The following is a 27,652-nucleotide window of genomic DNA, read 5'->3' on the forward strand; positions in this document are numbered from 1 at the left end:
TCTGCAAAGGGGCTGTGCGCCCACGTGCTGCAGCGCAGAGATCCTGGGCTGGATTCCCCGGGTCCCTTTTCCCGGAGGGGCGGAGCCTGCGCGCGGCACCGCCTTCAGCCCGCCCCTCGCCGCGCGGGACTCGCGGGTTAGCAGCCCGCCGGTTGAGGTCAGAGGAGGCGGGCAGAAGGTCCAAACCCAGCGCCTGCGCGTGCTTAAAGCACCGGGAGCAGAGAGCAATCCGGCAGTCTGAGCAGCCCCAGCCCTTGACACGACCTGGACTACGCGCCACTACGGTCTTCCCGGCATGGAGGGCGAATGCCGGGTGCTCTCCATCCAGAGCCATGTTGTCCGCGGCTACGTGGGCAACAGAGCGGCCATGTTCCCTCTGCAGGTACGCGCTTCACTGCTTATGTAACCCGTCCAGGCTGCTCTCTTGCGGGTCTGCGGGTTCTCTGCTTGGCCTTTTCCGATTAATGACCTTGGCCCTCTGCCGCCAGCCTTGGGTTCCGATCGCGCCCTGGGCGCGCTGCGGACAGATCCTAGTGCACGCAGGCCGGGGGCGTGGAGTGCCCTGTATTGCTTACAGTGGGGTGATGCAGGTGGCACGAAACCCCCTGCCCGGCTGTGGCGCACACGGTAGTCTCTGAGGGTCTCTGTTGCTTCCGGCTGCCTGGGCAGCAGTGGGCGGGGGCTTCCCGAAGCGTTGAAATGCTGAGCTGGGAGGATCCTTCCAGGGGGAGCGCGGACAGCCTCTTTCTTGGTAGACACATTGGCTAGTGATTGCTCACTCTCTGCTGAAATCCAGGTTCTGCCTCTGCTTATCCTGTGTGCTTGAACCAAGGAGGAGGCTGGGCCACGCTTGGGTCCGCTGATAACTCTTGGGGTGGTCTGTCATCCACTTAAAGATAGGGCTGGAACCTCCTTGCACCTCCCGCACGCTTTTTCTATTCCTAAGAGACAGCACAGTTTGCTGAGTTTGGCTTTGGAAGCAACTTGTTAGAAGGGCTGGAGCCTTGCGGTTTTCCCAGAGCCTCTCCTGTGAGGTGTGTAACGAATGGGGCTGTCTCTGATCATTTCTGTCAGATGGCGCTTCCTGCTTGTGACTGGTCGCCCTTGGAGGCAACCAGGGTGCAGTGGGCATTGGAATGGGGGCCAGAGGTAATGTCAGGCTGACTGGTGGCACTTCCTTGCCTGGCCGGTTCAGCGGAAAGATTGGGCTGGCATGGCCAGCCAGGTGGTGGCCTCCTGCTGCCATGTACCTTTGTGGCTGGTCACTGAACAAGGTGGCAAGTCCCCACTCCCCTTCTGCTCATGTCCAGCCACTATACTGACTCCTGGGAGATGTTAGGATGGGGCAGCTGGTTACTGTGGACCTGCAGGAAGGACCCAGAAGGAAGACAGGTGGCCAGAGGGCATCTAGGGACAATCAAGGGCTGTCCTGATGAATCAGGCATGCTTGCGGGGCAAAATAGAGGAATTGTTACTGAACAGCATAGGAGATCAAAGTCCATAGGCAAGGGCAGTTCCTCAGTGTTTGAGCCCTTGCTGGTTGATAAGCCATGCTTCACCCACGTTGCCTTGTATACCCATTCTTTTTTTTTTTTTTTTTTTTTTTTTTGGTTCTTTTTTTCGGAGCTGGGGATCGAACCCAGGGCCTTGCGCTTCCTAGGTAAGCGCTCTACCACTGAGCTAAATCCCCAGCCCCACCCATTCTTGTTCTACCCAGAATGCACCAGTTTGATGCTTCTGTTCTTAACCATTGTTCTCACCTTGGGCAGAGGTGTGCAGGCCTCTGAGGCCCCGTGTCCTGTGTTTGCCTCTCCCACTTGCTAGTGCTTTTCCTTCACCTAGCATACTGTCTCTGGGTCCCCTGGTCCTCTGTCCTCTAGACTGTACCTAGGGCTCAGTGTCCTTATTCAGGATGGGGTTCTAACTGCTCAAGGGAGGAGACCCCCCCCTCTTTTCCTCATTCCCCCTTCTCCTTCCCTTGGCTCTTTGTGAATATCACACATCATGCACCCCAATCCCCCCCATCTCTCCCTCCCTCTGTACCCAACCTCAATCCTTCCACTCCGCAACAGTGGAACAAAAAAAGGGGGGGGGATCTTGTTGTGGAAGCTGCAGTGTGTCCCACAGTATATATCCTTATGTCCACAGTTCTTTGCTTGCAAATGCAATGAGTCAGTCTGGTACAGGGCCTCTGGTGTCTGCTATACCATCAGTACTGGAATCTCACTGGGGCAGCTCCCCTCAGGTTTCCTATTGTGGCCCTGTGTCATGGGGATCCTGCGGTTTTTGGATCTGTAGGACCAGCTCCTTCACATACTCCAGCAGTTCACCAATGGGGTAGATGCTGGGGCAGGGCCAATTCAAAGTCTGGGATCTGGGCCTGACAGGAATCTAAGCTGGTCAGCCCACTATACCCACAGCACTGAGGTGAGCTATCTTGCCCTGCCTTGGCTGGCCCATCCATTAGAGCAGCCAGCACGGAGCAGGGCTCTCCTGCCTTCAGGGATGGCTCTATTGTGCTACCCAGGAGAGCGGTGCAGGGCTAGCTCTCCTAGAGTGGAGAAGGTGAGGGTGTGGCTAACTCTTCTGCACTTGGGATGGCTCACCTCCAACCCCAGCAATCAGAGCCATCTCAGCCCTGCTGCCCGGCCCACTGTCCTGAGTGTCATAGCCTGTGAGTGATAGGGAATAGGCCTGCCATGGATGGCAAGGGATGAGGGATGGGAGGAGGCTACCTGCCTTAGGTAGGGTTTCATTGATGTTGAAGGGCCATGACCAAGGCAACCCTTAGAAAACATTTCATTGGGGCTGGCTTACAGGTTCAGAGGGTCAGTCCATTATCATCAAGGTGGGGCATGGCAGCATCCAGGCAGACAGACTTGGTACTGAAGAAGGAGCTGAGAGTTCTACATCTTGATTCAAAGGCAGCAGAAGGAGACTGTTCCTCAGGCAGCCAGGAGGAGGCTCTCCTGCGCTGGGTGGAGCTTGAACACTAGGAGACCTCAAAGCCCACATACTCAATGACACATTTGTTCCAACAAGGCCACATTTATTCCAAAAGTGCCACACCTCCTGTGCCACTTCCTGTGGGCCAATCATTGAAACATGAGTCTCTGGGGGCCAAATGTGTTCACACCACCTCAGTATCTCTCCCTCATGCACTCCACTGTCCAGCAGATAAGACTCAGGACCAGGTCTCCCGTGCTCGTGCCCTCAGGGTCAACTCCTGCAAGCCCCACATCGAGGGTCAGCTCTGCTGTGCAACCTATGAGAGGTGCAGCAGGGGAGGGGGCTCTTCTGTTTCTTGGGGTGCTTAAGGGTCTGCGGACGACACCTGTGCAGCCCTGGGTAGGGAGAAGCAGCAGAGATGGAGGAGGGAGACACTCCAGCATGGAGAGCCTCTCAGTGAGCATAATGGGGCTGGCGCTGGCAGAATCTGTGGTGACCTGGGGCCAGCACTGTCCAGCCTTTGAGCAGCTGTTTCAAGAGGAGCACCCCCAGGTCCAGAGCTGTGCTTGCTGGACACCGGATGTGTGTGGATTCTTTTTTTTTCTTTTTTTTGGAGCTGGGGACCGAACCCAGGGCCTTGCACTTGCTAGGCAAGCGCTCTACCACTGAGCTAAATCCCCAACCCATGTGTGTGGATTCTTACTATGCAACCTGGAGTGCAGCTCTCACTCATATTCCTGAATATGGGGAAGCAGGGCTAGAAAGAGAGGATGTAGTCTTGGGCTGGAACCCTGAAATTTGTCCCAGTGCTAATCCTAGAAGGCCTCTCGGCTGAGGAGTCGTCCCTGGGACTGACCCAGATGTCCACAAGTTGCAGCATCAGGTGACTGTCCCTTCATACCAGAGGAATGGCTGGGGAGGTTTCTGGGGCTCCCCTGCAGACCTGCACCAAGCTGTTAATGAAGACTTCTCTTTTTTAATTTTAATGTATATGAGTACACTGTAGCTATCTTCGGACACACCAGAAGAGGGCATCAGGTCCCATTACAGATGGTTGTGAGCCACCATGAGTCACCATGTAGCTGCTGGGAATTGAACTCAGGACCTCTGGAAGAGCAGTCAGTGCTCTTAACCGCTGAGCCATCTCTCCAGCCCCACCAGGGCTTCTAAAGTCCCTGGTGCTGGACCTGACTTGTGCCTGTGACTGGGGAGCCCTTTCTAGCTTCTGCCCTGGGTCACAGACTCTCACACCTGGACCATCACCCCTGGCTCCCCAGAGCTCCCAGTGTCCCTGGTTCAACCCTTCCAGTCTCCCACAGGCAGGGGATAAACAACCCCTCCAAGGAGGCAGCAGAACCTTGCCCCTGTGTTCATTTCTGCTTCTGGCCCCAGGCCAGACTATAGTGGGCAAGGGTTTCACATGGCCAGAGACACAGGAGGTGTCCACCAGGTGGATAATTCAAGGTTTGCAGGGCAGGAAGAGGGTAAAGAAAGGGACAGTGGGGACAGGCTCCTGGTCTCCTGCCTAACCCTTTCTCCCTCAGCTGTGCCTCAGGAGAGTGCCTGGGAAGAGGGGGCTTCCTGCCTGCAGGGTGGGCAGGGAAGGGAAGGGAAAGGAAGGGTTTATTAAGTGTATCTTGTTGCCTCCTCCCATCTACTAGGCACAACCTAGTCTTGCTTCCTAGTTTTCTGTGGTTCTAAGGACTGAGCCCAGGGCCTTGGGAGTGTTAACAAGCTCGTGCCTGCACTGAGCTCTGCTTAGTCCTCTCTTCCCTCCCTTTTAAAACAATGTCTCATGAAGGTCTGGCTGACCTGAAAATCACAGATCATCTGCCTCTAGCGTGGGGATTCACAATGTATGTCACCATGCCCGGCTTCCCAATATCCTTGTTAAATGCCCCTGGGGGTTGAGCCTGGGGCCTTTCTCATACATGAATAAATACCCCAGCTATACCTCCAGCCCACTTCCTCCTGCAAAAGGCCAGAGGGAAGCTCCAATGGCTTCAGTGTCTCAAGGGTGTGTATGTGTATATATGTGAGCACACACAGGACTGCACACATATGTGCTGTGGGCTTCCTGAGTCAGTGTCTGCCGTCTTCCTGGCACGATGATTTGACACGTTCTCTTTTTTTTTGGTTCTTTTTTTTTTTTTTTTTTCCTTCGGAGCTGGGGATCGAACCCAGGGCCTTGCGCTTCCTAGGCAAGTGCTCTACCACTGAGCTAAAACCCCAACCCCACGTTCTCTTTTTTTTAAGACTTATTTTATTTTGTGTGAGCTTTGCATGCATGTATATCTCTGCTCCTCACATGCTTGCTTGGTGCCTGAGGAAGTGGCGAGGCTCAGTGTGGGTGCCGGGAATCCAGCCTTGGTCCTTTGCAAGAATAACAAGTGCTCTTAACCACTGAGTCCACTCTTCAGCCCCCCACCCTCACCCCCCCCACCTCTCTCTTTTCCCCCAGCTCATGTTTTTTTATGTGTGTGTGTGGGGGGTCATGTCTCTATTCCATGTTCTTTCAGAGAAGACTGCACCCTGCCTTCAGAGCAATCTGAAAATGGTCAAGTTTAGGGTCTTAGAGAAAGGCTGCATATTTGATGTCAAGATGTCCCTTTGTAAAGGAGGGAGAAGCAGGGTCCTCAAGCTCTGCAGGTAGCTGTGGTCTTCTGAGTTTTGTGGCTGTGACAGAGGAGTCAGCTGGAGATGCCTCTCCTGCCCTGTCTTCTTACCCTCAATTCCCTCCTGGAAAAGCAGTCCCTCGGGAAGCTTAACCGAGGACAGCGCTGAGGCAGACAAGGCATGGCCTACACAGAGGCCGGTTGCTATGAGTGGTTGTGAGGTCCCATGGGTGGGAGCCTACTACTTACTCTAAGCCATGAAGGGAAGCTCATCCTGGGGGCAGTGTGCACGCACGCCCTTTGTAGAGTGTCCCTACCCTTTGTAGAGTGTCCCTAGACCAGAGCAGGGGCGGTTTTGAGGCAGTGGCCTCCAGGGGTGAGCTAAGGCCATATTGAGCAACTCCTCTGGGGTCAGGAATGCGGTTTTGGCAGCCCCCAGCCACCCCCAGCTGAGCTGGATTTGAGAACTGGCCAGCTGGCAGACAAGGAAGTGGTAGGACATCTCTTGACCTGCTTGCTTCTCAGTGACCATCCAGAACATATATTTGGGTTACCGAGTCTCAGAGTGACCTGGGAGCATCGCATGCTGACAAGGTCAGTCTGAGGATACCACAATGAGCTCAGCACAGTCCCCCGCCCTTAGGGCTTCACTGCAGCCCAACACAGGCAGACCTGAGCAGTTACACAGGGTCCCTGGCTATGCCTGACTAGCACTGTAATTCTGTCAGCGAGTGCTGGGAGCCAGGCTGGGGGTGGGTGTAGGACCTGGAGTGTAAGCCAGGTAGGAGGGGAGATGCTGTGTGTGTGATGCAAGCTGTCCTGTGGCAGTTCACCACGGAGAGCAGAGAGGGTGGTTTGGCTGAATCAGAAGGCTGATCAGAGACCAGTGGTGGGAGACAGGAAGGCATGTGTGACCTTTGACTGTTAGAATGCTCAGGGTGATAACAGTCACAAGATGCTTGCCCAGCCTGCTTGCCGATTCCCGTCTGTGAAAGAGGTTTAAGCCTCACATCAGCCTGGGACTGGGTGTCCGGGGCTGGAAACACCTGTGAGGCTCGGCCTGCCCCCTCCTCCCTGTCTCTAGATGCCTGTGGAAGAACCACACTGGAATATTCCAGAGCTCACCGGGCTCCTGCTGTGTTGAGCAGCTCTGCCTCCCTTGGAAGAGATTAGCTGAGTCGTTGCTCTAAATGAGCCACATCTGGCTGTGAGGCTTCAGGCTGTCTGAGCCTCTTTGCTGGAGGCTTGGTGATGCAGTAGTGGAGGCGAGCAAGGGGCCCCTGGGATGTGCGCAACCTGCCCACGACAGCCACCCCAGCACAACACACGTCACTGCTCGAAACGGGGAGAGGGGAAGAGGGGGCGGGGCAGGCAGGCCGGGGCTGGGTCTGAGGGTTACAAGAGGGATAGGGGGAGGAGCCTGGTCTGGCGGCCTTGGGCAGCAGGAAGCAGGAAAGACAAGCTTCCCTTGTGTTTTGATTTTTCACTTTCTTGGGTACCTCTTGCACTCCTCTGGGGGCATTGGTGGCTACGATAGTGGGAGGGAGGAAGTATAACAGGCTCTGGTGGGGTGCTTTACCCCAGGGGACAGCCTGAAGCTTCTCCACAGAACGATGCTGTCCAGTTTGCTCAGCCCCCAACCTCATCCATCAGCAGGTCTGGAAGCCCTGCCTCCTGCTGGACATCCTGAGAGGCAGACCCCGAGGGGCAGACCCCGAGGAGCAGCACCTCGGGCAGCTGTGGTAACCAGAGCTGCTGTCTCTCAGTGCCATTGTTTCTCCAGCATTAGTCCTCGTTGGCTTACAAGGTCAACCAGACCTTCTACATCTGCTAGAGCTGGGTCTTCTGAGTTTTGTAATAGTAGGCGCTTTTTCTAGTATGCATCTCTGCTGAGACATTCATGCCTTCTGTAGTGGATGTGAATTTGGTGTTGGAGGCTCGCTGGGTGAATGAGGTCAGAGTCCATGGAGATGTGGAGGAAGCCAGACCCTCCAGAATCCCTTCAGGTTTTGATACATTGCTACGGAGGCAGAGGCAGGCGGATCTCTGAGTTTGGGGCCAGCCTGGGCTACATTGGAAGTACTCAAGCAAAATGGACTACTTTGCAGGGAAGTGAGCTCTCAAGTCACAGGGGATGGATCTGAGCTGACAGGAAGAGTCCTCACCTGGTAGCAAGGCCCCTGTCCTTGCCTTCTCAGCTGAGGAAGGCCAGCTTTGCATATGCACTCTGGGAGACGGATTCTGGAAATGTTGCAACAAATGCATGAAATACTGACCCACCACTTTTGACAGTCATTTATTTGAAACGGAAATGCTGCCATAGTGGCTGGGAGCCATCATTCCGGAGCAGAAAATAGTCAGTTCTCTTTCAGATTCCTGTGCCCGCTCCGAAGGATTAATTATCAGCACAGGCAGAAGGAGCGGGGAAAGATAGCTTGGCAGGTATTTCGGGACCCATGCCATCAACGCTCCCAGCCTGGCCCATCACAGTGGATTAGAGTTTTAAGGGATTTGAGACGCTGACAGCTATATCGGTGCACAGAAGTCTGGAATAGGCAAACGAGTCTTGCGAAGTGCCATTTTTACATTTCTGGGTTAAAACCACCGCTAATTTCTGCCGAGCTGCTCTGGTGAATACTGGCTTTAGTCTCAGATGGGTTTCTGGATGCAAACCGTAAGCCCTTGAGCTCGGTGACTTAGCACAAGGCAAACGCCACCACCCCGAGAGTGGCATGTTGCCAGCACCCAGAACCCCGCCCCTTACCACTCCAGGGCAGTCATTTTCCTGGTGCCTCCCAGGGTTTGTCTCTTATATCTGTTGCTCTGTCTCCTGGTCTCTCATTCTTCGTGCCCTGTTTTGCTGTCCCTTGGGCTTGTCTTGCCTTGTCCGGGAAGTTCTGCAGGTGAGCCAGGCCACTTCGTATCAGAAGGGTCAGGGGTTGTTATTTTGTTTTCCTTTCGCACATTGGTGCTTGTATGTCCATGTTAGAGTGTCCGATCTAGGAGTTGTGGACAGCTGTGAGCTACCCGTCAGGTGCATGCTGGGTCCTCTCTGGAAGAGCAGTCAGTGCCCTTTAAACACTGTAGTTTTTTGGTTTTTGTAATTTATTTACTTAACGTATTTTAAATACAGAGATGCTCTGTCTATAGGTATAGGTGGTAATGAGCCACTATGTGGATGCTGGGAATTGAACTCAGGAAGAAGGGAAGCCAGTGTTCTTAACCACTGAGCCATCCCACCAACCCCAGGTCCGGGGTGTTGTTTTTTTTTTTTTTTTTTTTTTTTTTTATCTTTATTAACTTGGGTATTTCTTATTTACATTTCGATTGTTATTCTCCTTCCCGGTTTCCAGGCCAACATCCCCCTAGCCCCTCCCCCTCCCCCTCTCCTACTATATGGCTTCCCCTCCCCCCATTACCACCCTCCCCCCAACAATCACGTTCACTGGGAGTTCAGTCTTAGCAGGACCAAGGGCTTCCCCTTCCATTGGTGCTCTTACTAGGATATTCATTGCTACCTATGAGGTCAGAGTCCAGGGTCAGTCCATGTATAGTCTTTAGGTAGTGGCTTAGTCCCTGGAAGCTCTGGTTGCTTGGCATTGTTGTTCATATGGGGTCTCGAGCCCCTTCAAGCTCTTCCAGTCCTTTCTCTGATTCCTTCAACAGGGGTCCTGTTCTCAGTTCAGTGGCAAGTCCGGGTTTTTTTGTTTTTTTTTTTAGATTTATTTATTATATACGAGTATACTGTAGCTGTCTTCATACATACCAGAAGAGGGCATCGGATCCCATAATAGATGGTTGTGAGCCACCATGTGGTTGCTGGGAATTGAACTCAGGACCTCTGGAAGAGCAGTCAGTGCTCTTAACCACTGAGCCATCTCTCTAGCCCAGGTCCGGGGTTTTAAAGGTGTGCTATGAAGGGTCCTGTTTTCTGCCACTCCATGGTCACTGCCATCTCTTCCCTCTGCTGTCACGGGTCAGATTCACGGGGCTTCTTTGTTCGTGGGTCCTGGAGTTCTGGTGGGGGAAGTCCTCACTCAGCTCTCTGTTTACTCTGAAGTTCTGGCAAAGGTCTTAGGAGGCTTTCATATGCTTGACCTCTGTCGCTCTGGACTCTGATGGGTCCTGTCTCTCTGTTTACCAGCAGAGTCGTGGCTACTGGGCCAGTTCCTCCTCATCCTGGGCCCTTGGCTTCCACACCCTGGCCGGCCCTCTTCTTGGCCCTTCTATTGGTGGCATCTACATTATGGGGTGTGTTTCCTTAGGGTCTTGTTCAGTGACCCCGGCACTGGTATAGAGTGGATTTGGGGTGAGACTTGTCTTGGGGGATGGGAACCAGGTCTAAGGGGAACCCTGGTTACCTGATGAATGGGGAATGGTATATGTGTGTGGGGAGTGGGGGGTGGAGGGAGAAAGGGAGATACTAAATGTGAGGAGGCAGCGAAGTAGAAGAGGCAGCAGGAGAAACAGGCTCTCTGGCTCTGCACGACACAGGGCATGCCTGGAAAGGTGGCTTCTGGTTTGTCTGGGCCCTCTAGACAGAACTTCGCCCCTTTCGGTTCAATTTGTGTGGAGGAGGGGGTCCCTATTTGAGCAGGCATCTGTGTGCATGGGGAGAGCCCCAGAGGTCAGCACTGAGTGTAACTCTCCATCTCTTTACCCTTAAAAGGGATTGGTTGACTCATTGGTGTCTGAGAATGTAACATAGCCAGGTGTCTGTGCATGTACACTCACTTGATTGCATGATCAAAGAATCCAGAAGAGTCTCCCGGAGTCTCCCCTTCTCTCCCTCCCCACCTGTTCCTGTGAGGCAGGGTCTCCCTGAACCTGGAGAAAATGCTTTCTTAGCTAAATTGGAAGCCAGCAAGCCCAGCGACCCTGGCTGAATCCCCCAAGGAGCTGGAGTTGGTGACAAGTGTGTACAGATGGCCTGGCTTCTTACACTAAGTGCTGGCATCTAAACTCGGGTCCCCGTGATTACCCAGCTTGCAAGCACCCCTAACTGCTGAACCCTCTCCCTAGTCCCCTCCTTGTTTTTTTTTTTTGTTTTTGTTTTTTTTTTTTTGTTTTTTTGTTTTTTTTTTGTTTGTTTGTTTGTTTTTTTGCTTTTTTTTTTCAGAGCTGGGGACCGAACCCAGAGCCTTGCCTTTGCTAGGGAAGCACTCTACCACTGAGCTAAATCCCCAACCCCCCCTCCTTGTTTTTTGAGACAAGGCCTCTGACTGGCCTGAAATTCACCAATTGGGCTAGGCTGGTTGGCCACAGAGCCCCAGGCATCCTTCCCAGCACTGGAATTGTGGGCCAACGCTGCCACACTAGGCTTGTTAGTTTTGCTCTTGTTTTCCAAGACAGGGTATCTCTGTGTAGCTCTGGCTATCCTGGAAGTCTCTTGGTGGACCAGGCTGGCTTTGAACTCAGATCTGTCCTTGCCTCTGCCTCCCAAAGGTTGGGACCGAGGGTGTGAGGCACCACGGAAGCACAAACTATGACTTCTTTTTTTCTTTTCTTTTTTTCGGAGCTGGGGACCGAACCCAGGGCCTTGCGCTTGCTAGTCAAAAGCGCTCTACCACTGAGCTAGATCCCCAACCCCCAAACTAGGACTTCTTAATGTGTATCGCAGAGATTGAAGTCAGGTCCTCCTGCTCACATGGAGAGCACTTTATTGACTGTATAAATGCAACAGCATGGCCTCTTCCTTTAAAATAAAAGGCCTTTGCACTCAGCGATAGCTTTAGGTAGACTCTGAGGTCCACAACTTGGTTGGTTTAGTGAGCTGCTCTATGTTCTGAGGATGAAACTCCCCACATGGAGCCTCAGTCTCTGCCCAGTGTCTCAGGAGGCTCATTGGTCCCATCTGGAGCTAAGAGAGGGCATTCAGAGCCGCAAGCTGCTCTAATGAGGTTGCTCTTGGGGAGCTCAGCCCTGACCTGAGACCTTCTTTCTCTGGTTGACAGGGAAGGAGGAAGAGTTTTCTGGCTGGCTGGTGTGGTAGAGGCTGGTTGAGTTGACCTGCCCAGCTGGGTCTGGGTCCTACACCCTCAGGGGTGGTGGTTTGGAAACTGACATGGCCCTGTTCCCTAATCTGGACAGACAGCTGCTTGCAGGGGCTCTCTTTGACCACCAGTGAGCCCTCAGGGATGCTCCATGAATCCTTCAATGCATGCAAGCAAGGGGGAGGCGTGTCTCTACCCTGGCCTTTTGGGCAATTTCCCTGAGTAACTGAATAAATGACCCATGGTCAAGCATGTGTGGCCCTGAAGTGCAAACATCTGGCTGACTTGGGCAGAGCCTTCTGTTCCCACCCTGTGGCCCTCCTGCCACCTGGCTGGTCTCTCTCCTCTGTTACCCTCCTCAAGTTGGGACTCTAGCTGTGGAGGGGACCCCAGCTCTGGGTTCTAGGGGTCACAGACAGGCACTGTCACACACTCTTCTGCTTGTCCTGCAGGTTTTGGGATTTGAGGTTGATGCCGTGAACTCTGTGCAGTTTTCAAACCACACAGGTAGGATTTCAAGATGGTCGTCCTGGGGAGGGTGGCCTGTAACCTGGCCCTGGGGGAGTAGCTGCCACTCCTTGAGGTGGGGAGGGGGATGGATCCCAGAAGGGTCACTCTGTACAGGGTGTACCGTCACACCGTGCTGATTTGCACACCCACTGTTCTGGAGCTGCCAGGTAGGAAAACCTCTCTCTACCTCAGCTTCCCCCCCTCTGCTAAGCTGGCATTCATACCACCTCCCCTGTGGTAGGGGAGCTGAACAGGTAGGTCCCAGCGAGGGCCCCTGTGTCCCCCTGTGGTCTGCTGGTGGCCTGCTTGCTTGTGTCCACTATGGCACTACCTTGTGCATGGGAGAGCCCCATGTGGCTCAGTACCAGCAACAGGGGAGGAGCGTGTGTGCGTGTGTGCATGCGTGCGTGCGTGCGTGCGTGCGTGCGTCTTGTTCTGGACACCCAAAGACAGCACTGCTTATTGCTAAAGGGAACTGTCCTTGGAAGCCCCTTGAATTGTTTGAGGCAAGAGTGTGCTCCCCACAGCCCTGACCTGTGGCCTCTGGAGTCCATGGTGACTGTAGCTCTCCTTGTTCTCTGTGCTGGCAAGAGAACAAAGCCACTTGGGTGTTTCATAGTGCCTGTCCTGACAGTGTTCTGGACACAAAGAGGACTTTGGGAGCTCAGAGTGTCCCAGAGCAGCCCAGCTGGTCACCAGCAGGAGGTAAAGGCTCAGAGGATTTTTACACATTTCTGAGTGCAATGGGTTTTAAACGGGGAGGGAAGATAGGAGCTGACAGTGGGCCTCCATGTTGGAGGCTGCTCAGTACCAGTGCCCATGCCTTTGAAGTCCCAGATGGCCCAGGGCCACCAGTGAACTGCATGGCCCCCCTTGACTCTCACTGCTGCTTTGGGCACTGTTATGTGTGTTTAATTGAGATGGCTCGGAGTGTGAACAGTAGGGCTGAGTTCAGTTCTGAGGAGCGTGCTGTGTGGGATCTCCATCCTTCTGGGTGGGATCACCGCCATGCTGTGGGGGATCACGGTGATCTGTGCTCCATCTGGTGCTCCATAGGCACTGAAAACACCTGAGTCCCTTAGAGGCTGTGTGTATACCTGGAAGGCTGGAGATGCTGAAGGGACACAAAGCTACATTGGTGAAATTCAGAGTTCAGTGGTTGGCCCCACCTGGCATCTGTATTTCTGTATAGTGAGTGCCCAGGTGTCCTGCATCTCAAGAAGGGTCCCAGAGGCCTGGGGTCCTGGCCACTGCAGGCAGAAGGGCATATGTCTGGGCCAAACCTGTTCATGCTTGTCTCTTGCTAGGATTTGACCCATGAGTTGTTTGGGTAGTGATTTAATTTGTTTATGGGAGAGCCAGACAGAAAGAGTGGGAGGGGACAGGGTGGGCCCTTACCTGCTAGGGGTGTCAGGTGACAGTGACCCAGCAAGTTGGCTTTGGTGGTGAGAAACACATAGAGGAGACTGGGAGGCAGACTGGGCTCAGGGGTAGGGATTGGGCGGGCTGTCCTGAGATGCCCTGATGAATAGAGAAACAAACAGCTGTGTGGCCACGAGTTCCTATCCACGTCCCATCTTCCGGGACACCGGGTCTCTCCTGCCCTGGACTGAGTTGATAGAAACCAGGCTTGGGAAGGGGGAGACCAGTGTTCATCCCCCACAGTATAGGAACAGGGTGGCTTTGGGTATTGGGATCCCTCTGAGGTACTGGACCCAGAGCATCCATCTGGGGCTAAGGCCAGCCCTCAGAAGACCAGCTCACTGGCTTTCCTCAAGGAGGGGAGGTGGCTGTTGTCAGCTGAGATGGCCACCAGGGAAGCCTGGGCTCCCCCATCCACACTTATCGCGTTTTCTTCCTGCAGGCTATGCCCACTGGAAGGGCCAGGTGCTGACGTCCCAGGAGCTGCATGCGCTGTACGAAGGTCTCAAGGCAAACAACGTCAACAAGTATGACTACGTGCTCACTGGTGAGTGTCCCTGGACCCCAGGGAAGGGTCCCCATCCTGCGGTGACAGGGATAGACCTGATTCACCTCCCTGGGCTCTTTCCTGGTTCCAGCCTTCCTTCTGGAAGGTAGTGGTGTACCTTAGGCACCAACACATCTGAGTGGCATCCTGGGAGAGAGGAGGGAGGGTGTTGGAATGCTGCAGTGACAGGGATAGGTCCAGATTCCTGCTAGGTTTCTTGTTGTATTTACTACTAATCTTTTAGTTTGTGCGTGTGTGTGTGTGTGTGTGTGTGTGTGTGTGTGTGTGTGTGTGTGTGTTTGTGCGCGCGCGTGCGTGTGATGGGTAGGGATGCAAGTGTGTGTCCATGTTTACACAACTGAACACAGTACCACAGCAAGGGTTATAGGCGGTTGGGATCTGTCATGTTAGCTGCTGAGAATTAAAAGATTTATTTATTATTATAATTATATGAGCACACTGTCGCTGTTCTTGGACACACCAGAAGAGGGCATCAGATCCCATTACAGATAGTTGTGAGCCGCCATGTGGTTGCTGGGACTTGAACTCAGGACCTCCGGAAGAGCAGTCGGGGCTCTAACCACTGAGCCATCTCTCCAGCCCCTTAATTGTATATTTTATGAATTTACATTCCCATCTCTAGAGAGGTGGCTCCCTCTCCAGGAGTTCTGACGGTGTCTCCTGACTTCTGAGGACTCATGCGCACCCATGCATACATACCAAGCAATTATTATTTTTTTTTTTGGAAAGATATGTCTTGAAAAAGTTCAGTCACCTGTCACTTACCTGGAGTCCATGTGTGCACACCTTTTCCTTAGCCACAGGGTCTAGCCTGTCCCTATACAGAGGCATGACTTGATTTCATGGTGCTTGTAACAGCAGATGGTGGAGGGGGGTCAGTGTGTCCTGTTTTAAGAACTTTAACCTGGATTTTTCCTCCCAAGGTTACACGAGAGACAAGTCCTTCCTGGGCATGGTGGTGGATATCGTGCAGGAGCTGAAGCAACAGAACTCTCGACTCGTGTACGGTTAGTATCCTGTCATGCTCCTTCTATTAGGGAGGAGAACACTCCTGTCCTCTGGCCACCTCCCTTACTGCCTAGCCTTACTTACTTGACACAGAGACCTCGAAGGAGAGGCCTGTGGCTAACTCATCAGGAGGATTGGGAAGGTTTTCAGGGTGACCCTAGGGTTTCACATGGGGGGCATGAGGAGAGGTTAATTATGGATGAAGGCCTCAAGTGCCCAAGATGGGAGAGGTTTGCTCTTAAAGAGGTTAAGGTAGTGTTAATACCTCAGGCAGGGCAAAAGGTGTCGGGGGCGGGAGGGGGGTGGTGACTAGGTGGGTACATCATGTCTTGTTTGTCTGCATAGCCTTCGGGGGGGGGGGGCGGCGCACTGGCCTGCCTGCCAGGCTTCTCTGGGTCTGTGTGCCACATGGTGCAGACACAGCGTTACCAGACTCATAGTCCAAGGCTAGACCCTGAGTACCAGTCTCCCAGATGTGCACAGTGGACCTGCCCCTGAGGGCCAATAGCCCATTGCTCTGTCCATGCAGTTGGACCAAGGCCCAAAGGCAATGTGCTGGAACCTGGGACAATGCTGTGAGACTCAGCCAGGTCAGGGGGAGGGCACGATGCCAGTCCAGGTGACCTGAGGTAATGTGTTCTTGAGACAAAGGAGTGAACAATGGAGAATTGATGGGACCCCAAGGACCTAATTGTCTTGGCAGAAAGTGCAAGTTTCTAGGGGACACATTGTTCTTGTGTAACCCTGTGCACTAATATTTTTTTAATTGACTAGGGATGGGGCTCGGTTGGTAAAGTGTTTGCCCAGCATACATGAAGCCCCGAGCTCGGTCCCCAGGACCACAGACACTGCATGTGGAGGACTATGCCTGTAATATCAGTTCTCAGAGGGTCAGAGGTTCAGGGTCATCCCAGCAACATAGTGAATTCAAAGTCAGCCAGGACAAAATGAGAATGTGTCATCCGACCAGAGCACACACTTCTCTTGCAGATGCCCAGAGTTCAGTTCCAAGTACCTACGCTGGTGGCTCACAGCTGCCCGTAAATCCCGTGGCAGGTGATCTCATGCTCTTCTCTGACCTGCTGGGCATCTGCACACGGGCTGCATGTATATCCATGTCCGTATAGATGGACATACATGCAGTCACACACTCGTACATACCAAATAAGCTGCACCATCCGGGATAGTGTATAAACACACACAAAAGCAGCAACAAAATAGAGGCAGCAAGTGTTGGGAGGATGTGGGGAGCTCGAAGCCCTGCACTGCTGATGTGAATGAATGTGAGGTAGGCCAGTCACTATGGAAAACTGCCTGTCAGTCAGGAGAAAAAGTTGGTTGTGGAACTGGGCACGGTGTGCGCATGCCCTCATTCTCAGTTATGTGGGAGGCTGAGGCAGGCAGACTGTGGGTCTAAGGCTATCCTGGGCTACGCACTGAGACCCTGTCTCAAAAAGCAAAATGAAGAAAGCTGTGTATGTCTGCCATTGGGAGCCACAGCAGCTGCTGACCAGATGTTCTGTCCTCCACAGTGTGCGACCCTGTGATGGGCGACAAGTGGAACGGAGAAGGCTCCATGGTGAGTGGACGCAAAACCGCTGTTAATGTGGTCTGTCATCTGCTTTGAGCCAAGTGAGGGTCCCCTTCCAGGTAAACCAGTGTGGTCACCCTACAGGCAGGTGTGTACGGTCTGTGCCTGCATAGGCTGTCCACATGTCCCATGGCAGTCATAGATGGCCTGTGGGCAAGCTGTTTAGTAAACCTTCCGGTGTGGACACCAAAGGGAATATCCTACGAGTTTCTCCTGTTGTAGATGTTTCTCCCTGAACACTTAATTGCAGACTCTAGCAGGGGAGACAGCTAGCCATTTACCTTTTTTTTTTTTTTTTTTTTTTTTTTTTGGTTCTTTTTTTTCGGAGCTGGGGACCGAACCCAGGGCCTTGCGCTTCCTAGGCAAGCGCTCTACCACTGAGCTAAATCCCCAGCCCCCTAGCCATTTACCCTTAACTGCAGGACTATATTCCTCTCTCCAGAGGAGACATGTTGGGGTTCAAGCCCATAGCCTCTCACATACTCTGGCACTGAGATGGGCTAGTACTCAAACACATTATGTAAGAACTCTTGATTCCATGGTCAGTCCCGAGTCTAGGGGTTGCCCTGTGGTATCATTAGCTCTTTACCAGTTTGGGCCAGCCAGTGGGTGTCCATCTGGGTAGGACTTTGGACCTCCATGTTAACTGGAAGGCCAGAGATTGGAACCCTGGACCTCACACAAATGCTGTTAAGAATCATGGCAGCAGACAGTTATTTCTGTGTCGTGTGGGACTTGGATGTCAGGAACCAGACAGCGGACATCTGTAATTCTAGTTACCTGGGAGCCGAGGCAGGAAGAGTGAAGCTTGAGGCCAGCCCGAATCCTAATTTTTATAAAGGAGCTTGGAGGTATAGACCATGCTTGCCCAGCAGGCACAGGCCCTGGGTCCATTCCCAGCATGGAGTTAATAAGAAACAGTTAAAGACAGCTCTGAGCTGACCTTGGTGAGTCACGCCTGTAATCCCAGGACGTGGAAGGGAACAGGATTGCTGTGAGTTCTAGGCCAGCCTGACTATGGGGTAAGAAATCATATGGGGTGGGGAAGAGAAATACTGTTCTGTGGAATTCTTCATGGATAACTTAAATCAACCATGAGAGGACCAGGACTTGGTGGGCTCATAGGTATGTCATACGTGGAGATGAGACACCCCAAGACTCAGGCCACCAGAGCCAGGTGGACCCCAGTCTCATCTGGCATGGCCTGAGGGCCTGGTGTCGCCTAAGTCATCCTGTGTGGTCCTGTGTCTTAGCCCCCTATCTCCTTCCCTCCCTTCTTTGTTCTGGTGAGCTGAGGCCTTCCCCCCCTGCCCCAGGCCCTTCTCTTGCTTGGTGACACCCTTCTCTGTCCCTGTCACCCCCAACTCGGATCTGCAAGCCCTCAGTTGTGTATTCCTCACGGTGGCAATGCCAGGTCTTCCCTCCGGCTTTGGGCTTTGGGATGGATCCTCCGCTGGGCTCCGTCCGTGTGAGTGAGCCTCCTCCTTTGTCTCCCGTGTTCTCCAGTACGTTCCCCAGGACCTGCTTCCCGTGTACAGGGAGAAAGTGGTACCCATGGCCGACATCATCACTCCCAACCAGTTTGAGGCTGAGTAAGTAACCACGTGGCCAGAAGGACCAGATGCCCCAGGGAGCCCTGCAGAGCCCAGGGCCTGTCCTCACACGTGCCATGGCAGCCCCCCATCTGCCCCCTCAGGCCCCTGGGTGGCCCTTAGGAAGCCTGGCCTGCACTATACTGATCATGTGACCCTTGCCTGTAAACCTGGACCTTCTGTGGTTCCCATTGCCTCTAGGGAATGACGGTCACTCTATCCCTCTGGCTCTTGTCCATGAACCTGTTGGCCCACAGTACCTTCCTGCTGGAGAGATGCTCCAAGGAGAGATAGAGGAGGTTGGACATGACCAGCTGAGGGCTGATGTGTCTGGGAAGCTCAGGTGGAGCTGCAGGGCACAGATCTCTCTCAGTGCTCAGAGCACAGAGCACATGGCCCTGCCTAGCTAAAGAGCCAGCTTCCAGAAAAACTGCCAGTTACCCAGACTGGCTGGGTACAGGCCTCTCTGCTCTGTGAGCAGGGTCCTGCGAGCCCTGTATGCACCCATGGGTGGGTGCTGTTAGACTGAGCAGCTGAGGGTCCCAGGCCTGAGTTCTTCCCAAGCGAGGGAGGGCTCTGTGCTGCCAGTCATTTGTGGCAGGCAGGTTGTGAGCATTGCTTGACGGGACCCTCACAGTTCCGAGAACATGGGTTACCTGACTGAGCTGTGGTGGAAGTCAAGGTGTTATAGGTATTGATTTTGACTACTGTCCTCTTTAGGGATCACCACAGTTTGGAACCTCACCATGTAATGGATTTCTAAATCACACACTTCCCACGCTAAGCCAGTAGATGCTATGATGGCTGTCTGTGGAGGATGTAGGTCAGGGGTCAGGATGGCTGTATTGTAGGGTCTGGCTCACTTCTGTCTGTGTTCCAGGTTGCTGAGTGGCAGAAAAATCCACAGCCAAGAAGAAGCATTTGCGGTAAGGAGAGCTTCACACACGTCCTAATGCCCGGGGAAGGAGACACCCACCCATCTTCAGGAAGGGATGATTACCTGAGGGACACTGAGCTCTGACATTGGGTGTGACAAACTCCCTGCCCTTGTCACTGACCGATGCCTCTGTCAGCTCTGTACTCAGTCCACCATGTGGCCCTCTCTGTGACCTGTGGCTGCCTGGTCACGTCAGCCAGTAATATACAATATGACACAATGAATCAAAAAACCCGACAAGCCAGCGAGGACAGAAGCTTGCTCCTCATTGGTGGATATCATTACCTTCCCAGGTCCTAAGGAGTTGGGGTGGGGACCCGCGCTTCCTCATACTCTACACTGTCCGTTCCCAATGGTCTGGTTGAAAGTGGCTGAGCACAGGCTTGGCCATGGGTCTGCAATGTTTCTCTGGAAGCCCATCAAGGGTCCTGGTCATGCCTGGCTGCTGGATCTGTCATTGCAGAGAGGGCAGTGGCCTCCCAGGGCCTGTCCCCCTGTCCCCTTAGGAAGCTTGACTGACAGGAAAAGCCACGGTGTGTGGCTGTGCTGACACTCTCTCCCTTGCTGCTGACAGGTGATGGATGTGTTGCACCGCATGGGTCCTGACACTGTGGTCATCACCAGCTCTGACCTGCCCTCCCCAAAGGGCAGCGACTACCTGATGGCTCTGGGAAGCCAGAGGATGAGTAAGTCCTGTCCCACCTGCTCCCCCAGTCTCCTGGGCCCATTTGTTTACGGAGCCCATGGCATTCAGGTTTCAGAGGATGCTTGGGACTCACTAGGAAGATTATGCACGGTCAACCAGGGGCTAGTTCCTCTTGCCCCTGAGGAGAGTCAGACAGACAGAAGGCAGGTTCAGGACGGGCCTCTGTGGAGCCAGCTGGGGCTGGGTGGGGTACTGGGGACATGAGCAAACTCACCCATCCCCACTCACTGGATATCCATGCAGTGCCCGAATTGGCAAGTTCCCACGCCTGCTGTGCTGTGCTGTGCTGACTGTTCATACATGCAGCACCTTAATTAGTCGGACAAACAGTGTTACAGTGCAGGGAGCTGGGCCACAGGCTGACAGGAACCCCAAGTTCACACCCATTGTCTCCAGTGAGCATTCTGGATGCAGAAGGGTGTAGGGATGTGTATCTGAATGCTTGTGTGTCGCACACATGCACATAGACGCACACAAACAGTGCATCCAGGCGGTTCCTGGCACACTGAGTGTGTAACACCGTGCTGGCTTTATCTTCTAAGGGACCAGTGTTTCAGTCTCCCTTGGGATAGTGGGGGCAATGGGGGGTGGTCATGATGGTCCACATGAGTCCCAGAGCTACTGAAGGATGCCACACCCTGTCTATGTGATATCTGAAGGAAAGGCATTGTTGACCTTCCTGTCACTTCAGAGAAGCGGGGACACGTTGGGTTGACAGGTTCTGACCCTTGTCCATCTGAGAAGTCCCAGACCCAGTGACCTTGCTTATGTCCTCCCCCAGGGAAGCCTGATGGCTCCACAGTGACCCAGCGCATCCGGATGGAGATGCGCAAGGTGGATGCCGTCTTCGTGGGCACCGGGGACCTCTTCGCTGCCATGCTTCTGGCGTGGACACACAAACACCCAGACAACCTCAAGGTCAGTTGTACTTGTTGCTCCTCCCCACAATTCCCTCTGGGGAGAGAGTGCACTGTGGTTCTCACTGTGAGAGAGAGGTTCAGGTTACTGGGCATGGGCCTTAGCCAAGGGTCTTTGGGAAGGTAAAGTTGGTCCTGGGCTCAGAAGCCGCTCTTGTCAAGTCTGTAGCGATGCCTCCCGTGTTTGGGAAGTGGTGACACTGAAACAGCCTCTGGGGCTTGGATTTAAAGTTGCAACCCAGGGAGATCATGGAGTAGCTCTGGATACACGAGACCTGGGTTTTGACGCTCAGACTGTAAAAAAATTAAAGGGTAAAAATTAAAACTCACACAACAGTCAACCAAAAATCCTGGGCTCATGAAGGCTTTTGGGTGCCTCCTTGGTGACCCAGGAGCCACTTCTGTAGCTGGTCTTTGCTAGTTTGTGGGTTCTCTTGTGTGCACCCTTTATCTCCATAGTTTTACCTCCTAACACTGAGAGAACAAATGATTGGATTGAAGGTAGAGATTGAGATCTCTCAATCTAATTTCTTTCTCATTTCTTCTTTGAGCACGACCACTAAAAATCAGGCATCTCTGTGGAGGGCCGTCCTGCAGTCAGCCCAGTGGGGGCCCAGCCGCAGTGTGGGTGTGAGGGACAGTGAGGCCAGCTCCCTGGTGACTGAGGGAGCTGGTACTTGAGGATGTGTTCAATATAGAGATGCTAAGCAGGTGGGTCACCTGTGTCTCTGTCCTCTCCACAGGTGGCCTGTGAGAAAACGGTGTCTGCCATGCAGCATGTCCTGCAGAGGACCATCCGGTGTGCAAAAGGTACCTGTCAGTGCTCTGCCTTCCATTGTGGCCCCTGGAGGTGGGCAAGAGGGAGGGGGAAGCTCTGCCTCCCAGCCTCTGTCTCCTGCTGCCTGTTAGAGGGGAGGCAGCAGGGGGCAGTGTGGAGCCCCTCCTGAAGCAGGACCTCAGAACTGTGGGAGGAGGAAGGGTGTCTCAGGTTCCACCGCACCTGCTCTGATCTTCCCTGTGTTCTGCAGCCGAAGCAGGAGAAGGACAGAAGCCCAGCCCGGCTCAGCTGGAGCTGAGAATGGTGCAGAGCAGGAAGGACATCGAGGACCCTGAGATCGTCGTGCAGGCCACGGTGCTGTGAGGGCCGTGCACACTCACCCTGACACACACCGAGCTGAGGTGTCCGTCTCCATCCCTGTGAAAAGCTGTAAAGTCTGCCTTAGAGCCATGATGAAACTTGACATTGTGTTCCTCCCTGAGAGTCGGGTCTCAGACCGTCTCTGTCCTGAAAATGTGCCAACGCGCTATTTTTTTAAAAAATGACAAAGGCGTCATCGAAATGTGTGATTCAGACCCATGGCCCCTTCCCTAAAGGCTCTGGGCCTCTGACTGCCTCATGTTGACTCATGGGTATGTGGAAGGTAGGTGGAGGAGGGGAGCCTGCTGCCTCTGGACCCTTCTGTAGGCTACTGACTGCCATTGCCCTTGTGGATACACAATCCATGATTGTGCAAAGACTCTGCCTGTGTGGGCACTGACTCTAAAATTGGGTTAGGTCTTCACCGTTGGCATCGGGAGAATTAGGCCAAATATCTTCATCGCCATTCTGGTCTTTCCCTTGTTCCTGCATTAGTTTCTCTGTGTCTCTGCTGCCCTTCGGGTGTCCCCGAATGTCACTTATGCAGCTGTGGGACTGTGTGGGAAGCTTTCATGGCCCCATGTGTGGCTACGTAGGCTCACAGGCACGTGGTGACTGTGACAGGGACCTTTTAATGTAGCAGAACATTCCCGGGGATCTGTGAGCTTCCCAGGTTATCTGCAGGGCCTCCTGGAACTCAGGAGCAAACTCTAGGAAACGGACCAACATAGGGCTGAGCTGCTGAGCGCCGGGCAGCTTGGAGGTTGAGGGAAGTTTGCCACACTGGGCTCTTGTGGGCACTCACCCAGCCCTGCAGGACTGTCAGCTGGCAGTGTCCCTGCCACATGCTGCTGGGGACAGTGCATTGCTGCACAGGGGTTTGCACAGACAGGGAAGGAGAGGCAGAGATGGCCCCTGCCCCTGGTGGCATAGTTAAAATCTGATCTCCCTCCCTCCCCCTCACTCCCATTTCTGTGCCCCGCTTATGCTGAGGGCCAAGAGGGCCTTATGTGAAGCCAGCTGGCTCCCTGCCTCCTTGGAAGTTCTGCTCCTGTTCAGAGCATAGGGTATTGTGCGTGCAGGGGCAGCTCTTGGTTCCCATACTGTGACTTTTTCTGTTTCCTCGTGCCAAGGGTGAATTTCCTGGCTCTACTTCCCGGAGTTTAGGGTCCATAGTCATGGCTGTGACTTTGAGCATTCCATCCATGACTTTCATGATCTTTCGGTCCACACCCACATCCCTGCACCTCAGCCCTTGAGACATGTATCTTCTGGGAAGCCACAGCCTAAGGAGAACTGGGAGGCAGGAGGAGGTGGAGAGGACATTGTGCCCTCCCCTAGAAGCATAGGGTCTCATGGACCTCTGAGTGTCAGGCTGCCACACCCCTTCCCCTATTAAAGTACCCCAGGTAGAGGAGATGCTGGTCCAGGTGGACCTGAACCAGCTCCATAATGTGAGCTCCCCGTGTTTCTAGTCCCAGGCTGTGAGACAGATCAGCAGGTGAAGGTGCCTGTGGATACAATAAGCCTTACAACTTTGAAGGAAGCAGGGAACTGGTTTCTATAAATCTCTCTCTCTCTCTCTCTCTCTCTCTCTCTCTCTCTCTCTCTCTCACACACACACACACACACACACACACGTATTTTAAATGTAATTTAATTCAATTAATCAATTTAATTCAAATGTGATTGAAAAAATGACCTTGAGCAATAGTACCCCAGTACTGTCCGGTATGGGCAGGAAGCCTGCCATGTGTCCAAGGCTGGTGCCAAGGTGACACCTCTGATCCCCAAGAAAAAGGAAACCAGAGTCAGTATCTTAAACGTGAGGACCAGCCTCATTCCCCCAAGGCTTAACAGAAAAAAGCCCATCACTACCTCTCAGAGAGCAGAGAGTACCACCTTGCCAGCAACTCGGGAAACTTCCCTTTTCTTGGCAAGTGTTGAGATGGGACTGGAGAGGTGGCTCAGCTGGCAGAGTGGTTGCTACCCAAACACAAGGACCTGAGTTCAATCCCCACCAGGTGTGGCTGTGCGGGGCAGTAGGGAGGAGGAAACAGGAATTTTCCTGGGCTCACCTGCCAGCGAGTGCATTCGTATTGGTGATCTGAGTTTCGATGAGGAGAGACCTAGTCTCAAGACAATAAGAGGAGAGCAATTTGGAAAAAAAAAGGCATCACAGGTTAAGGGCAGGCATGGGGCTGGGGATAGCCTGTGTGAGAGACAGTGGAACAACTGCTCCATTGGAACGATTGTTCCTCTGAGACAATGGAACTCTGTGTGGCAGTTTTATGTGTACCCGGCTAAATGTGCAACCACACCAGGAAATGCTTAGCCCTTTTCCTGTAGCCCAGCTGATGGGGTTGGGGAGGACCCTGTCTTGCTAACATAGCTGGGTGAGTTCTGCGCACCCCCTCCCCATGAGAACTTCCTCTAAAACACTGGACTTTTTGGTCTCACTTTTCCTATCTGCTTTGGAGCTAACAGGACAGAAGCAGAGGCTTGTGAATGGCCAAGGCAGGTGACTAAGAGGAAGATGCTGGTGCTTTGAACCTGAGCACAGGCCCTGGGCAGAAGTAAGGCTTCAATGAACTGTCCACTGCTGTGCCAGCAAACAGGCACAGGGTCTGGCTCCCTCGTATCCAAATCACAACTGGCTTTGACTTTCCCTTTTCAGAGCTTAGTAATGAAATAACGTGTTGCCCGCTCCCTGTTGGGGACTTTGATTTTGTGTCAAAGCATCTCCTTCAACCTGCTGGACAGGGATTCCCACATATGATTCTATTTGCATCACTGCCTGCTCCTGGTAGGTATTCCTGGGCCTCTTACTTTCCCAGTATATTCGTGATTGTAAAAATGACAGTGTCCTTTTCTTTAACTTTCGAGAGCCCACTTTGATTGATTTTGCAGTGGGAGAGGTCTGGGCTTTGCTGTGCTGTAGTGGGAATTTGAAAGGAGGGGACTGTGTGCCCCACAGGCTGTTAGAGGTCAGACTGTCTCCTGTCCTTGTTGAGGATGCAGGGCCCCTGGAAGGAGGGGGGTTGGCCACAGCACTGCTGAGGCCCTCGCTGTGTTCCAGGGCAGCTCCCGGACACCGTTCCCAGCTCCCATTGCTTCAGACCTTACACTTTAAAGAGGAGAAGAGAAGTGAATGTATTTTGTCTTTGATCTCTGGTTCTTGTGGCCCTTTGGGGGATCACTCACTTGTGGTACCAGTCCATATTTTCGTAGTTCTCAGGTGCCCAGTGACCACAGGCTGACCTAACCACGGCTGGCACTGCCCCTCCAAGAACCTTTCCTCTGGGGCAGGGTATCCACCTGGACCAGAGGGCACTGGAGTTTGAGTGGACAGGTACAGACCCAGGCTTTGTGGATGTGCCCTCTAGTGGGTGCCACAGCCCAGTACCCCTTCTTATAGCTGCCAACTGGAGCACCTCCCTTCCAGGCATCCACGCAGCTACCTGCACTGAGAGCCTTTGGAAATCCGGTCTGCCCATGTAAGGGAGGGTGCTGACCACAGGAACCACCAGTGGATGCTAAGAAAGGGTGTCCCCACCCACAAGGGGCAGTTCTGGGAGGTCAGGTGCAGTGTAAGGGTAGAATGGAATTGTGGATTCTGTAGGGAAAGCAGAGTTAGTAAAGGGTTGAACCTGGGCCTAGCAGGTCTGACTGAATGTCACTCCCCGGTCCCCTGAATGATGGAGAGGCCTCCTGGAATGGAGGTGCAGCTGGACATGCATATGCCAGTCTTGTTGCTTTTCCACACTTTCTGTGACAGCTGTAGATGGCTGGCAGTTTCCAGTCCTGTGGAAGCAGAGAAGAGAGGTTTCTCCTCTCTTCCAGTTGTGTTCTCAGCATCGACCAGTAGGTGGCGCAGTGGAGCTGGAGCACTGTCAGGTTCAGGCAGATGCTGGTACCAGCAGATTCAACAGGAATCATCCTGCTAGATTTGGCTGGTTGGTTTTTACCGTGTAAACTTCATGTTAGGACTCAGACGTGGCATTGTGTAACACCTGACAGTAAGTGGGAGCTCAGTGTGTCCCCAGTCCTGCCTGACATCCCAGGAAGCCATTATTTGGTCAGCATGGCCAGAAATGACAGTTTATGAATATCAGTGCATTTTGGGATGTGTGTTTCTTTGTTGAGTCTGGTTTGTTCTTGTTGCAGACACTTTTCATGCAAAGATTAATTTAAAATAGTGTTTTTATATGTCATATCTTTCCATCCCTGCACCCTAGTGGGTTTATTTGCTTAAAACCAGAATTGAATGAGTAATCTTAAATTTAACAGTATAAACTTCTATACATGGAATGCCTGATATGGTGGCACATACCTACAGTCTGGTACCATAGAGGCTGAGGCAGGAGACTAGTGACTTTAAAGTCACACTATGCTATGTAGGAAGACTCTGTCTTTAAGCACATACAAGGTTATCCCTCAGTTGTTTTCTTTTTTAATTTCCGGTGGAATAAACACAATTTAAAGATTACCCACTATTGAGCCAGGCAGAGAATGTCCTCAGAGCCAGAGTCTGCATCTCCCTTGTATTCCCTTCCCTGCCTGTGTCAGCTCCCCTGTGCCAGCATCTCCTCATTCCTTCCCTGACCCCCTGCCCGGCAGTTCCTGGTCTTTGTGCAATAAGATACACATTCCAGGTGGAAAAGGTCTCCCCAAGGCCATGGGAACCCCACTCCACCCTGCCCTGTTCAGCTCTTGAATAGCCAGCTAGGGCTGCCTCTGCCCTCAAGCTACAGATGTGTGGAAACAGGAGAGAGCTTGCTACTCAGACTTCCATGTTTGGAGGCTCCCAGAAGGCCTTGGGGTATAACCATGGCCATACCTCACTGCCCATCCTATAGAGCCAGGAGGCCCAAAAAGGCAGGCTGAGATGTTGGGTAAAACCATGCCTGCACCTCATTGCCTTGCAGGGATAAGCGCACCCTCTTGCAGGCAGGTGGAGGTGCCTTCAACCTTAGTGTGACCTGGGCTGGTGTTCTGGAAGCCTCAGCGCTACACTGTCACATCGTTCATCCGTGAGGCTTAGCACATCCTTCTCCCTCATAACTCACAGAGCAGGAAGGCAGAAGCAATGTCCTCTCAAAGCTCAGGCCTGAGTGATTCCCACAAAACACCCAACACCTTTTTTTTGGATGATGGGGGTATGATGTCAGTGTTTTGTGCATGGAGGTGAACTCTTCATGAACAAAGCCCTCGAAGAATGAAACCTGTTACTCGTGAATGCTCTGGTTTATAGCTGCCCATTCCTGGCACTGAGCATGTCAGAATCTCACCCATGTGTTGCAAACCTGGACCAATTGTCAAATGGGCTGCACTGTGGGGCTGGCCCGACCCTGCTAGTCCTTCCCAGAGACCTCACCTCCCCAGAGGCCCCTGGTCTTTAGAGCAAAGCACAGTTGGCCCCACAATCCCTGCTGTGCAGGAGGGGCGTGCTCTGGACTTAGGTGGTCTTAGCCCAAGTCTCCCAGCCCTGTGTGCTGTCCCCTGTCAGTGTGTTTGTGGACATGAGCACTGTGTAGCTGTGTCTGTTCTGTGCTGGTCTGTTGACTTCTATGACTACCCACAAATAAATATTTTCACTGCAGTTCTGTTAAGTGTGGTAATTTTTCCCAGTTGGTTCCTTGTGGTTACCTCTCAAAAAGTGTCTGATTTCCTAAAAACAGCCCTCAAAAGAGTGTTTGCTAGGTT

At 53.1% G+C, this 27,652-nt stretch overlaps 1 protein-coding gene across 2 annotated transcripts; it reads left to right on the forward strand.

The window, feature by feature from the left end:
* The first annotated feature begins 178 nt into the window (after nucleotides 1-178).
* Nucleotides 179-27,548, forward strand: Pdxk (pyridoxal kinase). Of its 2 annotated transcripts, none has more exon segments than NM_031769.2 (11): nucleotides 179-382; nucleotides 12,010-12,064; nucleotides 13,932-14,036; nucleotides 14,981-15,064; nucleotides 16,598-16,644; nucleotides 18,163-18,248; nucleotides 19,129-19,174; nucleotides 19,760-19,871; nucleotides 20,673-20,809; nucleotides 21,552-21,618; nucleotides 21,837-22,326. In NM_031769.2, coding segments are annotated over 11 exon segments (939 nt in total). In that variant the 5' UTR covers nucleotides 179-295; the 3' UTR covers nucleotides 21,950-22,326.
* The last annotated feature ends 104 nt before the right edge of the window (nucleotides 27,549-27,652 follow it).

This window comes from Rattus norvegicus, chromosome 20 (assembly GCF_021556685.1).
Source record: "Rattus norvegicus strain SHRSP/BbbUtx chromosome 20, alternate assembly SHRSP_T2T, whole genome shotgun sequence".
Classification (NCBI taxonomy): Eukaryota; Metazoa; Chordata; class Mammalia; order Rodentia; family Muridae; genus Rattus; species Rattus norvegicus.

Bases quoted from the DNA above. Each gene is read 5' to 3' on its own strand.
- Pdxk (XM_087598397.1), top strand. From the start codon at position 8,297: ATGTTGCCAGCACCCAGAACCCCGCCCCTTACCACTCCAGGGCAGTCA. The intron at 8,468-12,009 runs GTGAGCCAGGCC...CTTGTCCTGCAG, and splicing joins TTGTCCGGGAAGTTCTGCAG to GTTTTGGGATTTGAGGTTGA. The intron at 21,619-21,836 runs GTACCTGTCAGT...TGTGTTCTGCAG, and splicing joins GACCATCCGGTGTGCAAAAG to CCGAAGCAGGAGAAGGACAG.